At 48.9% G+C, this 17,493-nt stretch overlaps 1 protein-coding gene across 5 annotated transcripts in view; it reads left to right on the forward strand.

Moving 5' to 3' along the window:
• GNAS (GNAS complex locus) overlaps positions 1 to 17,493 on the forward strand; it is a 387,899-nt gene that overhangs the window by 111,857 nt on the left and 258,549 nt on the right. The window contains exon 1 of one of the 5 annotated variants that reach the window (XM_068263835.1): positions 10,594 to 11,014. The exons of the other annotated variants lie outside the window; for them this stretch is intronic. Coding sequence (XP_068119936.1) covers positions 10,768 to 11,014 — 247 coding nt within the window. The 5' untranslated portion in view covers positions 10,594 to 10,767. Of the gene's footprint in view, positions 1 to 10,593; positions 11,015 to 17,493 lie in introns of those variants that run through there. 5 annotated transcript variants of the gene reach the window in all.

Consider the following 17,493-nt stretch of genomic DNA (forward strand, 5'->3'; position numbering starts at 1 on the left):
GGTCCAGTCGGGTTTCGGCTTGATTCGCCATTGTTTGTGGTGTCGGGTCGGGTCCCGGTCAGGCATATCGGGGCTGGTTGGGTCGTGGGTGGAGTCGGGGTCGGGTCGCGCCGGGGGTCGTGCCGTGTAGATTGGGCTTTAGATGGGATTAGTACCCATACAGAATATAAGTAATATTGGCTGACGAGGAGTTTGGTGAATGGTGTGAATGTTTGGTTGTTAGAGGGGAATGACTAGGTCAGTATGTTTGTATGTGGGTATATGAGCCTGTATTTATGGGTGCATGAAGGTATAGACGGGTTTACCCGTCGTTGCCTCCAGTCCGGCGTGTGTACGGACCTTAAACCAAACATTACAATTATAGACTGGCCATTTCTTGGTCTGAGGGCAAACCAGCAAAATCAACAGGGGGTCAAATACTAATCTGATAATCCTTCATGTAAACATTGGCCAGTGATAGGACAACATGGTGACACAGTGATTCTCCAGTATCTCCAGCAATCCATTCTGTTGTATTTGTTTCTGCAATTATCGTCCATCTTTTAGCGAGTGTACACAAGAATTTAGACAGTGAATGCCTGATTGAATAATTCCAGCTTACATGAGGATTTAATGCAAATTGTAGACACCCTGCTATTATGCCAATCAAGCATGCATCTTGCTGACTTTGGCGAGTTCCAAGCTCTCTTCCAGACTAATTACATTTGCATGGCAGCTAAAAGCATTAGAATCCCAATCAGGGGCATATCTGCAAATCACTGGGCCCCCTTGCAAAACATTGAATGCCTCTCCCCCCTCCCCCCCAGTATAAGTAGCCAGATATAGGTGCCCCAGTATAGGTAGCCTTATATAGGTACCCCCAGCATAGGTAGCCTGATATAGGTACCCCCAGCATAGGTAGGCTGGTATAGGTTCCCCCAGCATAGGTAGGCTGGTATAGGTTTCCCCAGTACAGGTAGTCTGGCATAGGTGTCCCCAATATAGGTAGACAGGTATAGGTGCCCCCAGTATAAGTAGCCAGATATAGGCGCCCCGTCTGCAGGTAGCCTGGTATAGGTGCCCCCAGTACAGGTAGTCAGGTATAGGTAGCTACGTATAGGTGCCCCTAGTATTAGTATAGGTGCCCCTAGTATTAGTAGCCAGATCTACATTCCCCTAGTATAGCTAGCCAGGTATAGGTGCACTCAGTAAAGGTAGCCAGATATACAATACAGACCAAAAGTTTGGACACACCTACTCATTTAAAGAGTTTTCTTTATTTTCATGACTATGAACATTGTAGATTCACACTGAAGGCACCCAAACTATGAAATAACACATGTGGATGTATAGTACATAACCAAAAAGTGTGAAACAACTGAAAATATGTCATAATCTAGGTTCTTCAAAGTAGCCACCTTTTGCTTTGATTACTGCTTTGGACACTCTTGGACTTCTCTTGATGAGCTTCAAGACGTAGTCACCTGAAATGGTTTTCACTTCACAGGTGTGCCCTGTCAGGTTTAATCAGTGGGATTTCTTGCCTTATGAATGGTGTTGGGACCATCAGTTGCGTTGTGTAGAAGTCAGGTGGATACACAGCTGATAGTCCTACTGAATAGACTGAGTGGCCATCATTACTTTAAAGAGGAACTCCAGTGAAAATAATTTAATATAAAAAGGTGCTTAATTTTTACAATAATTATGTATACATGATTTAGTCAGAGTTTGCTCATTGTAAAATCTTTCCTCTCCCAGATTCACATTCTGACATGTATTACATGGTGACATTGTTACTGTGGGCAGATTATGTAGCTGTTCTGGCTTTAACAGACAGCTATAAACAGCCATTTCCTGTGTGTGTCATTGTTACATTGTGGCAGTTTGCCCAGAGTACCGTACGGTACCAGAGCCTCTTGTGGGAGGGGTTTCAGCACAAAATCAGTCATACAGCGCCCCCTGATGGTCTGTTTGTGAAAATCATTATATTTTTCATGTAAAAGTGGGTATCAGCTACTGATTGGGATAAAGTTCAATTCTTGGTCGGAGTTTCTCTTTAAGAATTCAGTCAGTCCGAAAAATTGGGAAAAACTTTGAAAGGGTCTCCAAGTGCAGTCTCAAAAACCATCAAACGCTACAAAGAAACTGGCTCACATGCGGATCGCTCCAGAAAAGGAAGACCAAGAGTCAGGGGTGGTAATACGGCCGTACCAGCACACGAGGGCCCTCTGAGTTCCGTTTCTCCAGGGGCCCATAAGTGTCGCCGGGTTATTTTTTTCTTATTTTTAAAAAAACTTATTTTCCCCCGGGGGCCCCACTCCTATCCTCCCCCTCCCTCACCTCAGGGGGCCCCCCTCCTATTATGCGCGGCGGAAGAGCGGCGGTTACAGCAAGGCTCCGGCGGGGTTAATTAGACGCTAGAGGTCCAGCGGCCTCCTGGTCTTCGCTGTCTCCTCTGTATGCCGCTTGCACTGCTTCCTGGTTTAGTGTGAGCGGGAATTACAGAGGAGACAGCGTAGACCGGGAAGCTGGACCTCTATCTTCTGCTTTACCCCGCCGGAACCTTGCTGTAAACGCCGCTCTCCCACCACTCGTAATAGGAGGGAGGACAGCCAGGTGAGGCAGGGAGCATAGGAGTCAGGGGCCCCCACTTAGCTACCTAACTACCCACCCAGCTACCTAACTGCCTACCCTCCCACCCGGCTACCTAACTGCCCACCCGGCTACCTATCTACCCACCCAGCTACCTATCTGCCCACCCGGCTACCTATCTGCCTACCCTCCCACCCGGCTACCTAACTGCCCACCCGGCTACCTATCTACCCACCCAGCTACCTATCTGCCCACCCGGCTACCTATCTGCCTACCCTCCCACCCGGCTACCTAACTGCCCACCTGGCTACCTATCTACCCACCCGGCTACCTAACTGCCTACCCTCCCACCTGGCAACCTAACTGGCCACCCGGCTACCTATCTAACCACCCAGCTACCTAACTGCTTACCCTCCCACTCGGCTACCTATCTGCCTACCCGGCTACCTATCTGCCTATACTCCCACCCAGCTACCTAACTGCCCACCCGGCTACCTAACTGCCTACCCTCCCACCTGGCTACCTAACTGCCCACCCGGCTACCTATCTACCCATCCGGCTACCTATCTGCCCACCCGGCTACCTATCTGCCCACCTGGCTACCTAACTGCCTACTCTCCCACCCGGCTACCTAACTGTCCACCCGGCTACCTAACTTCCCACCTGGCTACCTATCTACCCACCCAGCTACCTATCTGCCTACCCTCCCACCCAGCTACCTATCTGCCTACCCTCCCACCCGGCTACCTTACTGCCTACCCGGTTACCTAACTGCCCACCCGGCTCCCTAACTGCCCACCCTGCTACCTATCTGCCCACCCTGTCTACCTGGCCATGGGCGTCCCTACATAGGGCAAAATGGGGCATGCGCACTCCCCTGGCTAGCTGCTGCCCCTCCTAGCCACCCGAACCCGGAAGTGGACATCCCGCCCGCCCTGGGGTGGCAGCGGAGAGAGAAGAGAAGCGGCGGGCACAGCGGCACTACCTGCCGCATTACTTATTTCTAAAGGGGGAGACGTCCTCTCTTCCCCACTTCTTCTCTTCTCTCTCCGCTGCCACTAGTCCCTACCTATAGACCTGGCTATCTAAACTGGGGACATCTATAGACCTGGCTATCTATACTGGGGGGCACCTGTCACAACCTGAACTGGGGGGCACCTGTCACTACCTAAACTGGGGGGGCACCTGTCACTACCTAAACTGGGGGGCCCTGTCACTACCTAAACTAGGGGCTCCTGTCACTACCTGGACTGGGAGGCACCTGTCACTACATACACTGAGGGCTCCTGTCACTACCTAAACTGGGGGGCTCCTGTCGCTACCTAAACTGGGGGCCCTGTCACTACCTAAGCTGAGAAGCTTCTGGCGCTACCTAAACTAGGGGGCACCTGTCACTACCTAAACTATCCAGACCAGCCAGCCCAGCATCACCACCAGCCAACCAGCCCAGAATCACTGTCAAAACGGCCACAGCATCACCACCAGTCAGGCCAGCATTTACTTCAACCAGCCAAACACAGCCCAGCATCAACGCCAGCCCAGCCACAGCATCACCGCCAGCCCGGCCACAGCATCACCGCCAGGCCTTTCAGCCCACACATCATCCCCAATCCAGCCAAAAACAGTATTGCCAGGCACAGCAGCCAGTAGAGGAGAATTCAGAAGCCAGGTGAGAGGTGTCTACCATATTGAGTGGGCATTCTTCCTATTTATGTGAAATGCTGTCTATTTATGTGCCTCATGACTGCTGAATTTGTCTTGTTGGGGGGCCTCATGGTTACTGAATGTCTTGTTGGGAGCCTCATGATTGCTTAATTTGTCTTGTTGGGGGCCTCAAGATTGCTGAATTTGTTTTGTTGGGGGCCTCATGATTGCTGAATTTGTCATATTGGGGGCCTCATGATTGCTGAATTTGTCTTGTTGGGGGCCTCATGATTGCTGAATTTGTCATATTGGGGGCCTCATGATTGCTGAATTTGTCTTGTTGGGGGCCTCATGATTGCTGATTTTGTCTTGATGAGGGTCACATGATTACTAACTGCGAGACTATGGAAAAAGCTGAATCATCATCATGAGTCAATAGCATTATACCTACTTTTTAGCTTTTTAAAACAGAAAATAATACTGGGAGAATCTAAAAAAAATGAATACATTTTTCAGGAGTAGGATGGATGAAATTGTTTATCTTCACAGTTTATTTTCAACTTGGATTTTCCATAATGTTCATGTATGAGTTAAAACGTTTGTATTTAGTTTAAATTACTGTTGGCACTTTGTGATAGATAACTGATGTGTGGATGGCAGGATCACACCCCTAGTCACTGATACCAGAAAGCATGCAGAAGCAAAAGGCGCTGTTTTATCATTCAGACCACACTGGCCCTCTCTTTCATCAGTAGTTTTTTGTTTTTTTTCATGTTATAGGAGGATCGTCAACCACAACATCAAATTCCATTAACCCACTGATCTGTGTTTATTATGCAACCTGACCCTGCATTGCAAGCATTTCAGTCTATTCAGAAATGTTTCTGCTATACTAAATTTCTGCCAGCCTGGCTCTATTTGGTACATTGCTGACGAGAAGGAAGCTTGTCATCACCCCACATGCCTGCTCCTCACTGAGTGCAGTTCAGTGAGCTGCTGAAATCTGATTAAAAAGTAAGGGAGGAAATGACATCAGGATTTGCTTCAGTCAGAGGAAACCAAGATGGCACATGCCAGGAACAGAATTCTCTTTATTTACTATGTCAAATTCACTGAAATCAAAACATGGACAGTACAATACATGTTATGTAAGTAGAGCAAGTATTTATCAGAATCAAGTTTAATGGCCAAGTACAGGGGTTTGTACCTGGAATTATTTTTGGCACAGACAAGCTCAAGTAGTACACAATACAAGATATACAGTACTGTAGTCGAACAGGTATACATTAGTAGTACAGGACTACAGTAGAGTAACTTAAGAAGTCAAGACCAGTTTAGGTGATGTAACGTGGGCGTTCGACTACCTGGGTGTAAGCGCTGGAGCAAGGGAGTGCGATTGCGAGAGTAGGTTGAGGAGATCAATGGCTTTGGGAAAGAAGGTGTTTCTGTGTCTAATAGTCCTGGTGGGTAAGGACCTGTAGTGGCGGCCTAAGGGGAGAAGATTGAAAAAGCGGTTGCCAGGGTGGGTGGGGTCTCTTGCTATCCTAGCGGCCCTTGAGCGCAGTCTGGAGGAGTAGAGAAGGTTGAGTGGTGGAAGGGGAGTCCCGATGATCCTTTCTGCAGACTTTATGACTTTTTGTAATCTGTACCTGTCGCTTGTAGAGGCCCCTGCGTACCATACGATGATGGAAGAGAAAAGTATTGACTCAGTGGCAGCAGAGTCATAAGGCAGGTCATAAGGTCCTGCGACATTCCAAACTTTTTCAGCTGCCGTAGGAAAAACACCCGTTGTTGGGCTTTCTTCTGCCTCTCACCTTAGGTTGCTGGATATGGTGGTGCCTTGGAAACGTGCGTGCGGGACCCTGGCAGACTCAGTGCCTTCGATGAGGACAGGGGGAGTTCAGGACGGCTTTTCGGAAATCAATGATCAATTCTGCGGTTTTAGCTGTGTTCAGGACAAGCTTGTTTGCCTTGCACCAGTTGCAGATATTCACAATCTGTTGGCGATACGCTAGTTCATCACTCTCTTCTATACGGCCAAGGATGGTGGTATCGTCCGCAAATTTGATGACCTGGACCGAGTTGTTGCGAGAACAGCATTGGGGACAGGACACAGCCCTGGGGGGCACCCGTGTTGGTGACTCGCTTCTGCGAGGAGAAGGTGCATAGCTTGACTGCCTGAGTCCTGTTTGTTAGAAAGTCAGCCAGCCACAGAGGCTGGGATGCACATTGAGGAGAAGTAGCCTGTCAAAGTGGATGTCAGGGCTAATGTGGTATTGAAGGCAGAGCTGAAGTCCAAGAGAAGGATCCTGACATAGGTGTTTGGCCTGTCTAGGTGGCTCAGAATGTGCTCCATGCTGATATTGATGGCATCCTCCACAGACCTGTTGGCCCTGTAGGCGAACTGGTAAGGGTCCATCAAATCCTTGGTGGTGTGTTTCATGTGGGAAAGAACCAGCCTATCGAAGACCTTCATGATGTTTGATGTTAGTATCTACTTATATATATATGTGTTTTTTTTCATGTTATAGTATGGCTGACCCTGCTGCTTTAAAGGGAACCTTAGAGGGGGATATAGATGTTTCCTTTTATACAATACCAGTTGTTCGGCACTTCTGCTGCTCTTTGGCTGCAGTAGAGGCTTAATCACACACCTGAAACAAGCATGCAGCTAATCCAGTCTGACTTCAGTCAGAGCACCTGATCTGCATGCTTGTTGAGGGGCTGTGGCTAAAGGTGTGTAAACACATGCACTACTAAAGAGAACGACGGGTCCGTCAGACCCTCCCGCTGGGCGGTCGTTCTCCCGACAGTAGTGCGTGTGTACAGTCTATCTGCAGACTGATAAGGCTGTTTCTGAACGATCCGCTCAGCGGATCGTTCAGAAACAGCCTCATCAGTCTGCAGACAGACTGTACACACGCACTACTGTCGGTAGAACGATTGCCCAGCGGGAGAGTCTGACGGACCCGTCGTTCTCTTTAGTAGTGCGTGTGTACGCACCTTAAAAGTATTATAGACACAGATTCAGCAGGAGAGTCAGGCAACTGGTATTATTTTAAAAGAAAAAATCCATATCCTTCTCAGTTTAGGTTCCCTTTAACATTGGAAATTAAGAAATGTATCAATTTAAAGGATGGGAATAAAGTTTGGAGCCATTTAAACACAGGAGAAAAATACGTATATTTACATAGATCTGTCCATCAATCCTGAAAGAGGGACAAATGAGTCGAACATTTGACAAAGCCGCACGCTAATTTAGGTGCAGCATTAAATATAAAAAAAAAAAAAAGATAAATCATTTAATTGCGGTAGTAGAATACTGGTAGAGTTACAGATATTCTGCAACCTGATTGATATAGTGTAATATTGGCAATATACAATATTTCACTATAACCTAATCTCTCCCTACTCTCACACAGAACCCTACCCCTTCCCCCCGCAACTAATAACCCTCGTCCCCAACAACTAAAAACCCCCCTGCAGCGCTTGGCATATTTTTGACCGCACTTTTATGAAATTAGGACATTTGGGAGCTATGCCGTGGTCTGGGACAGTTGGGAGCTATGCCGTGGTCTGGGACAGTTGGGAGCTATGCTGTGGTCTGGGACAGTTGGGAGCTATGCCGTGGTCTGGGACAGTTGGGAGCTTTGCCGTGGTCTGGGACAGTTGGGAGCTATTCCAGGATCTGGGACAGTTGGGAGCTATGCCCGGATCTGGGACAATTGGGAGCTATGCCGTGATCTGGGACAGTTGGGAGTTATTCCGGGATCTGGGACAGTTGGGAGCTATGGCGTGATCTGGGACAGGTGGTAGCTATGCCGTGATCTGGGACAGTTGGGAATTACTCCGGGATCTGGGACAGTTGGGAGCTATGCCGTGATCTGGGACAGGTGGTAGCTATGCCGGGATCTGGGACAGTTGGGAGCTATGCCATGATCTGGGACAGTTGGGAGCTATTCCGGGATCTGGGACAGTTGGGAGCTGTGCCGTGATCTGGGACAGTTGAGAGCTATGCCGTGATCTGGGACAGTTGGGAGCTAAGCCATGATCTGGGACAGTTGGGAGCTATGCTGGGATCTGGGACAGTTGGGAGCTATGCCGTGATCTGGGACAGTTGGGAGCTATGCCGTGATCTGGGACAGTTGGGAGCTATGTCGTGATCTGGGACAGTTGGGAGCTATGCCGTGATCTGGGACAGTTGAGAGCTATGCCGTGATCTGGGACAGTTGGGAGCTAAGCCATGATCTGGGACAGTTGGGAGCTATGCTGGGATCTGGGACAGTTGGGAGCTATGCCGTGATCTGGGACAGTTGGGAGCTATGTCGTGATCTGGGACAGTTGGGAGCTATGCCAGGATCTGGGACATTTGGGAGATGCCGTGATCTGGGACAGTTGGGAGCTATGCCCGTATCTGGAACAGTTGGGAGTTATGCCGTGATCTGGGATAGTTGGGAGTTATGCCGGGATCTGGGACAGTTGGGAGTTATGCCGGGATCTGGGACAGTTTGGAGTTATGCCGGGATCTGGGACAGTTGGGAGCTATGCCCGGATCTGGGACAGGTGGGAGCTATGCCGGGATCTGGGACAGTTGGGAGCTATGCCGGGATCTGGGACAGTTGGGAGCTATGCCGTGATCTGGGACAGGTGAGAGCTATGCCGTGGTCTGGGACAGTTGGGAGCTATGCCCGGATCTGGGACAGGTGGGAGCTAAGCCGGGATCTGGGACAGTTGGGAGCTATGCCGTGATCTGGGACAGTTGGGAGCTATGCCGTGATCTGGGACAGTTGGGAGCTATGCCGTGATCTGGGACAGGTGGGAGCTATGCCGGGATCTGGGACAGGTGGGAGCTATGCCGGGATCTGGGACAGTTGGGAGCTATGCCGTGGTCTGGGACAGGTGGGAGCTATGCCGTGATCTGGGACAGTTGGGAGCTATGCCGTGATCTGGGACAGTTGGGAGCTATGCCGGGATCTGGGTCAGGTGGGAGCTATGCTGTGATCTGGAACAGTTGGGAGCTATGCTGTGATCTGGGTCAGGTGGGAGCTATGCTGTGATCTGGAACAGTTGGGAGCTATGCTGTGATCTGGGTCAGGTGGGAGCTATGCTGTGATCTGGAACAGTTGGGAGCTGTGCTGTGATCTGGGACAGTTGGGAACTATTCCGGGATCTGGGACAGTTGGGAGCTATGCCATGATCTGGGACAGTTGGGAGCTATGCCTTGATCTGGGACAGTTGGGAGCTGTGCTGTGATCTGGGACAGTTGGGAGCTATGCCGGGATCTGGGTCAGGTGGGAGCTATGCTGTGATCTGGAACAGTTGGGAGCTATGCTGTGATCTGGGTCAGGTGGGAGCTATGCTGTGATCTGGAACAGTTGGGAGCTATGCTGTGATCTGGAACAGTTGGGAGCTGTGCTGTGATCTGGGACAGTTGGGAGCTATGCCGTGATCTGGGACAGTTGGTAGTTATGCCGGGATCTGAGACAGGTGGGAGCTATGCCGGGATCTGGGACAGTTGGGAGCTATACTGTGATCTGGGACAGTTGGGAGCTATGCCGTGATCTGGGACAGTTGGGAGCTATGCTGGGATCTGGGACAGTTGGGAGCTGTGCTGTGATCTGGGACAGTTGGGAGCTATTCCCGGATCTGGGACAGTTGGGAGCTGTGCTGTGATCTGGGACAGTTGGGAGCAATGTCGGAATCTGGGTCAGGTGGGAGCTATGCCCGGATCTGGGACAGTTGGGAGCTATGCTGTGATCTGGGACAGTTGGGAGCTATGCCGGGATCTGGGTCAGGTGGGAGCTATGCCCGGATCTGGGACAGTTGGGAGCTATGCCCGGATCTGGGACAGTTGGGAGCTATGCTGTGATCTGGGTCAGGTGGGAGCTATGCTGTGATCTGGAACAGTTGGGAGCTATTCCCGGATCTGGGACAGTTGGGAGCTGTGCTGTGATCTGGGACAGTTGGGAGCTATGCCGGGATCTGGGTCAGGTGGGAGCTATGCTGTGATCTGGAACAGTTGGGAGCTATGCTGTGATCTGGCGTATTCATAAATTCATGTAGCGTGATATTAATCGGGAATGGTTTGTGGACTTTCATCTAATGTACGGATATAGCGCTGATCCTCACGGTAGCAGAATTATCTGTGGAGTAGCGATATGACCTGGTTATAATTCTCTGCAGATATACATAGGTGTTCTATTATCTCCTCTCCACCTAGTAAGAGGAGCTACAGACCAGCCACCACCTGGAGTCCCTGAGCCAGGACCTGACTTTCTAAACATTACGGTAAGCAAGGGTGCTGTGCAGTCACGTGACACTAAAGTGTATGATTCTCCTTTGCTTCTCAAACAAATTAACAGTGAGAGAAGAGGGAGGGAGGGAGAGGGGACAGTGTGTCCTGGAGGCTCAGCTCAGGAGGAACACTGGAAGACTGTGACACACAGAAGTGGAGAGACTGCATGCTGCCTCCTGTGGGCTGCACTCGCCCCTATCAGGATTATGTTGGCTGGACGGTAAAACTTTACTCCTGTGCCCATTGCCTGCATCAGTATGGGGATGTGTTCCAGCCTCAGGCCCAGGCTGCTAGGAGCCCACGCTCTCCCCTGTACTGGCCAGAGCAGCGACACAAGGTCTGGGGTCATAGAGGATGGCTGCACGGCGGACTCTGAGCTGGCCAGGCTGCGGGCGGAAAGGAGGGCGAAACTCAAAGAGGACCTGCGAAGGAGCAAAAATATCGACAAGACTCTGAAGGCTGAGAAGAGGGTTTATAAGCAGATCCACCGGCTGCTGCTACTCGGTAAGTCTGGGTTGCCCTTCAAATGTGGGGTGGGGGGGGGGGGGCTAACATGTGTGGAAGCATTGGAAATGAGTTAATAAAAGTAATGCCAAACTTAAAGGGAACCTAAACTGAGAAGGATATGGATTTTTCCTTTTAAAATAATACCAGTTGCCTGACTCTCCTGCTGTTCCTGTGTCTCTAATACTTTCAGCCACAGCCCCTCACCAAGCATGCAGATCAGATGCTCTGACTGAAGTCAGACTGGATTGGCTGCATGCTTGTTTCAGGTCTGTGATTCAGCCACTACTGCAGCCAAGGAGTTCAGCAGAGCTGCCAGGCAACTGGTATTGTTTAAAAGGAAACATCCATACCCCTCTCAGTTAAGGTTCCCTTTAAAGGGAACCTGAAATGACAGGGATATGGAGGCTGTCATTTTTATTTCCTTTTAAACAATACCAGTTACCTGGCAGCCTTGCTGATCTTTCATGCACCAGTAGTGTCTGAATCACACACCTGAAACGAGCATGCAGCTAATTCAGTCAATTGATCTGCATGCTTGTTGGCTAAAAGTATTCGAAACAGGATTGGTTGGACAGCCAGGCAATCTGCATTGTTTAAAAGGAAACAAGTATGGCAGCCTCCACATCCCTCTATCTTCGGTTCCCTTTAAGCTGGTCATACACTTCAAGATTGCCATCCAATGTGACAAAACAATAGTTTCTTCTCTCATTGAATCTATTGAAAATTGATCGGCCCACATCGTTGAAGTGTTTGATGCAGTGCAACGCTATAGTGAGTTGATCTTCCGCTTTTCCTGCCCTGCACCTGATCAATGCAAATCTATTATCCCGTCTGATCGATAGAATCTATCCATTGTTGAAAAAAATGTAATTAAATTGGACATGTTGTGGCAAAATATTTCTGGGAGATGCTATCAAAGTGATCAAATCTGTCAAAACAGGATATTCGATAAGTATATGATCACCTTTTAAGAACTTTTGAAATGGCTATTTCCAGTACTGTTTATTGCCTGCTGGTGGCTGGAAAAGGCCTAAAAACATCTCCTGCGAGAAAACTGAGGAGAAAAGTTAATGGAATCCACATGGGATAAGGGCCGATATGCAACTTCTCCTGAGTTTTCTCCTGGGAGATTATTTCCCATCTTCTACTTAGAATAACTTTTCAGCATTTTGCAACAGAAAAGGTACCAAAAAGTATGTGGAAAAGTACTATCAAAACTACTTTAAGTATTTTCTTGCTGGGTGGTGGTTTAAAATGCATTTTATTGACCAGTTTGAAAATATCTCTGAAAAAAATGAATTGCATAAGTGCCAAGGAGAGATAATGTATGAGATGTTGGCCTATGTGCAGTTCACTTTTTCTCCTGAGTTTTCTCCTTGGAGATAATTTTTAAACTTATTTTTAAAATAACTTTTTTTTAGCACTTTTCAATTGAAAAAGTACCAAAAAGTAGATGAAAGCATATAATCACGTTCATTTTAAATATTTTCTCACTTGCTGGTGTTTTAAAAGGTATTTTATTTACAATTATGAAACTATCACCTAAGAGAAAACCCAGGAGTTCATTGCATATGGCCCCTTGTGTGTTCACACAGAGCATAGTTTTGTGGGATTGGATTTTGGATTGTTTTTGAGGTTTTCATTGAGAATGTGAGACGTGGCTTTGCTTTTTGAGACCATAAGGTGTTTATTTGTCATCACAGCTTGAGTTTGAAGGATTTATTCTTAATTAATAGTGAACCAGTCCGGCAACTGAAATAACAATTGAGTTTGGGGGTTTAAACTGAGCCGGAAGGAAGCCAAAGGTTCTGGTCCAATCAGAACGCCACAAATGCTGGCCAAACATAGGTGGTGTTCCTCAGTGCAGAAGAGGGAGGGGACAAGGCAGGAGTCGTCCTGTGGTGGTTCCACCAGTAATGAATGGCTTGGAAAGCACAATACATCAACTTTTCTCCTAGGCAGGCCTAGCTATGGGTCTTGGTTAGATTCATAGACAGCCAACTGTTTACTTATTTGGAGATGACAACGTGATGCCAATATGCAAGGAACAGCTCTACCATAATGTTGTGGATGGCTGTCTTTATCAGAGCTGCTGGCCACACCAGGTTCTCTAGAGGTCAACCAGCTAGGGCATTTCTGGTCCTGTTCAGAGATTTGGCTACTCACTGTATGTTGCTTAGTGCCTGAGTGACCTGTTGTCTGGATAAAGCGGGGTCACATGGGGGCTCCTGAGGAAAGTCTGCAGCCTGAGACCCTATGATGGGCACTAATAGGGGCTCCCGTGTGTATAAGAAGGGTGAGGGGCTTCTGAAGCAGGTGTGCATGTGCTGGCATCCTATGATGGGCAGTAATGGGGCTCCCGTGTGTATAAGAAGGGTGAGGGGCTTCTGGAGCAGGTGTGCATGCGCTGGCATCCTATGATGGGCAGTAATGGGGCTCCCGTGTGTATAGGAGAGTGAGGGGCTTCTGGAGCAGGTGTGCATGCGCTGGCATCCTATGATGGGCAGTAATGGGGCTCCTGTGTGTATAGGAGGGTGAGGGGCTTCTGGAGCAGGTGTGCATGTGCTGGCACCCTATGATGGGCAGTAATGGGGCTCCCATGTGTATAAGGAGGGTGAGGGGCTTCTGGTGCAGGTGTGTATGTGCTGGCACCCTATGATTGGCAGTAATGGGGGCTCCCATGTGTATAGGAGGGTGAGGGGCTTCTGGAGCAGGTGTGCATGCGCTGGCACCCTATGATGGGCAGTAATGGGGGCTCCCATGTGTATAGGAGGGTGAGAGGCTTCTGGAGCAGGTGTGCATGCGCTGGCACCCTATGATGGGCAGTAATGGGGGCTCCCATGTGTATAGGAGGGTGAGGGGCTCCTGGAGCAGGTGTGCATGCGCTGTCACCCTATGATGGGCAGTAATGGGGCTCCCATGTGTATAAGGAGGGTGAGGGACTTCTGGTGCAGGTGTGCATGTGCTGGCACCCTATGATTGGCAGTAATGGGGGCTCCCATGTGTATAGGAGGGTGAGGGGCTTCTGGAGCAGGTGTGCATGCGCTGGCACCCTATGATGGGCAGTAATGGGGGCTCCCATGTGTATAGGAGGGTGAGGGGCTTCTGGAGCAGGTGTGCATGCGCTGGCACCCTATGATGGGCAGTGATAGGGGCTCCCATGTGTATAGGAGGGTGAGGGGCTCCTGGAGCAGGTGTGCATGTGCTGGCACCCTATGATGGGCAGTAATGGGGGCTCCCATGTGTATAGGAGGGTGAGGGGCTTCTGGTGCAGGTTTGCATGTGCTGGCACCCTATGATGGGCAGTAATGGGGGCTCCCATGTGTATAGGAGGGTGAGGGGCTTCTGGAGCAGGTGTGCATGTGCTGGCACCCTATGATGGGCAGTAATGGGGGACCCATGTGTATAGGAGGGTGAGGGGCTTCTGGAGCAGGTGTGCATGTGCTGGCACCCTATGATGGGCAGTAATGGGGGCTCCCATGTGTATAGGAGGGTGAGGGGCTCCTGGAGCAGGTGTGCATGCGCTGGCACCCTATGATGGGCAGTAATGGGGCTCCCATGTGTATAAGGAGGGTGAGGGACTTCTGGTGCAGGTGTGCATGTGCTGGCACCCTATGATTGGCAGTAATGGGGGCTCCCATGTGTATAGGAGGGTGAGGGGCTTCTGGAGCAGGTGTGCATGCGCTGGCACCCTATGATGGGCAGTAATGGGGGCTCCCATGTGTATAGGAGGGTGAGGGGCTCCTGGAACAGGTGTGCATGCGCTGGCACCCTATGATGGGCAGTAATGGGGCTCCCATGTGTATAAGGAGGGTGAGGGGCTTCTGGTGCAGGTGTGCATGTGCTGGCACCCTATGATTGGCAGTAATGGGGGCTCCCATGTGTATAGGAGGGTGAGGGGCTCCTGGAGCAGGTGTGCATGCGCTTGCACCGTATTGCTGAATGAAGAAGCCGGACAGATGTGTGTCCCCCTTGAGCTCTCTCTGGGTAGATCATGCAGGCGCTGGGCCCCCTGAGCTCTCTCACACGCTCTGCTCTGCTGTGGTTAATGGTTATCTTGCAGAGGAATATGCAGCAGCAGAGTTGCAGGAACAGAGGAGGTTTTTGTTACCTGGTCGCAGGCTACCTTTGTCAGAGCGCATACAGGTCATAGCAGGATTGTAAGCCGGTTAATGACATAATTACTCACTGGCTGCGTTTCCTTGTGCTCCCAACTTATCCTCTAATTGAGATTTCATAGCAACACGAGCAAATTCTGGGAGCTGGAGGAACCAGTCCCTTCTGTGCAATGTATGTGACACAACTCCCAGAACTGCTGGAGCCCTATACAGGAGCCTATACAGACTGCACAGGAAGTGACCTCATCACCAGTCTGTGCAATGTATGCAGCAACACAACTCCCAGCATGCAGGGGCAGCAGAACTGCTAAAGCCCTATACAGGAGCCTATACAGACAGTACAGCGAGTGACCTCATCACCAGTCTGTGCAATGTATGCAGCAACACAACTCCCAGCATGCAGGGACAGTAGAACTGCTGGAGCCCTATACAGGAGCCTATGCAGACTGCACAGGAAGTGACCTCATCACCAGTCTGTGCAATGTATGCAGCAACACAACTCCCAGCATTCAGGGGCAGCAGAACTGCTGGAGCCTATGCAATGTATTACATTGCATAGGCTCCAGCAGTTCTGCTGCCCCTGAATGTATGCATATAGCCAGTGCCGTTCCGTATATACCCTAAACTGCTCCCTCTTTACAGTATATACAGTGCTCCTGCTCCCTACGTTACAGTTTATATGGTACTCCTGCTCTCCACTTTACAGTGTATATACGGTACTTTTGCTCCCCACTTTACAGTATATATGGTACTCATGCTCTTCACTTTATAGTATATATGGTACTTCTTCTCCCCACTTTACAGTATATATGTACTCCTTCTCCCCACTTTACAGTATATACGGTACTTTTGCTCCCCACTTTACAGTATATATGGTACTCATACTCTTCACTTTACAGTATATATGGTACTTCTTCTCCCCATTTTACAGTATATATGGTACTTCTCCCCACTTTACAGTATATATGTACTCCTTCTCCCCACTTTACAGTATATATGGTACTCCTGCTCCCCACTTTACAGTATATATGGTACTTCTCCCCACTTTACAGTATATATGTACTCATTCTCCCCACTTTACAGTGTATATACGGTACTTTTGCTCCCCACTTTACAGTATATATGGTACTCCTACTATTTACTTTACAGTATATATGGTACTCCTGCTCTTCACTTTACAGTATACATGGTACTCCTGCTCTTCACTTTACAGTATATATGATACTCCTGCTATTTACTTTACAGTATATATGGTACTCCTGCTCCCCACTTTACAGTATATATGGTACTCCTGCTCTTCACTTTACAGTATATATGGTACTCCTGCTCCCCACTTTGCAGTATATACTTTATTCCTGCTCCCCATTTTACATTCTATACAGTACTCCTGCTCCCCGTGTTACAGTATATATACGTTACCCCTGCCCCCCACTTAACAGTATATATGGTACTTCTGCTGTTCACTTTACAGTATATACTGTACTCCTGCTCCTCACTTCACAGTATATACGGTACTCCTGCTCCACAGTATACAGTATATATATATAGCATTAGGTACTCCTTAGGATATTATCACCAGTAGTGATCAGTAACAATGGAGTATGACTGAATGTCTAGTGTGTGTATGTAGCTGGGAAATGTCCATGTGAATACAGTATTTCCTTTCAGTCTGTGAGTCTATGAACAGTATTTTATTGCCTCTACTCCTGTTACAGATAACAGATAAGACCTGGCTGGCACGCCTAGCTCGCCCTTTCCTTGTTCAGAGCTCATTTCTTATATGCTGGGGAAATTTCCCAGAATTCTGTCCATACAACCCAATGATCTATTACTCTGTCACTTCCGTCCTGTACTATAGGTTTGTCTGCTACAGTACACCTGCCTGCGGATGTACAGGAAATGTTAATGAACATGGCGGAGATAAGATGGAGGTGGAGATTAGGCGGAGGAGGAGATGAGGCTGAGGTGGAGAGGTGACGGAAGTGGAGATGATGGTGTAGAACAGTGGTTCTCAAACTAAAGGTGGCCACTAACCATCCAATTTCTAGCGAAAAATTGTTCGAGCAATCAGATAATTCTGAGCGGAAGAAAGATCATTCAATACACCATCAACGACCAAATTTTGCTTACTATCTATCACAACTAACTAGAAAATCCAAATTTTGGTTTGACCAAAATCAAATCGGGCCCATCAATGGAGATTATTTACAACCAATCCAATTAGAATTTCTGATCGCTCAAACTATTTTTTTGCTAGAAATTGGACCGGTAGTGGCCACCTAAAGGCCCGCAGGCCGAATGCTGCCCACCATGGCTTTTTCACTGGCCCCTCAAACACAAAATCTTTAACTTATAGAT

Source organism: Hyperolius riggenbachi, chromosome 12 (assembly GCF_040937935.1).
Source record: "Hyperolius riggenbachi isolate aHypRig1 chromosome 12, aHypRig1.pri, whole genome shotgun sequence".
In the NCBI taxonomy this organism is placed as follows: domain Eukaryota; kingdom Metazoa; phylum Chordata; class Amphibia; order Anura; family Hyperoliidae; genus Hyperolius; species Hyperolius riggenbachi.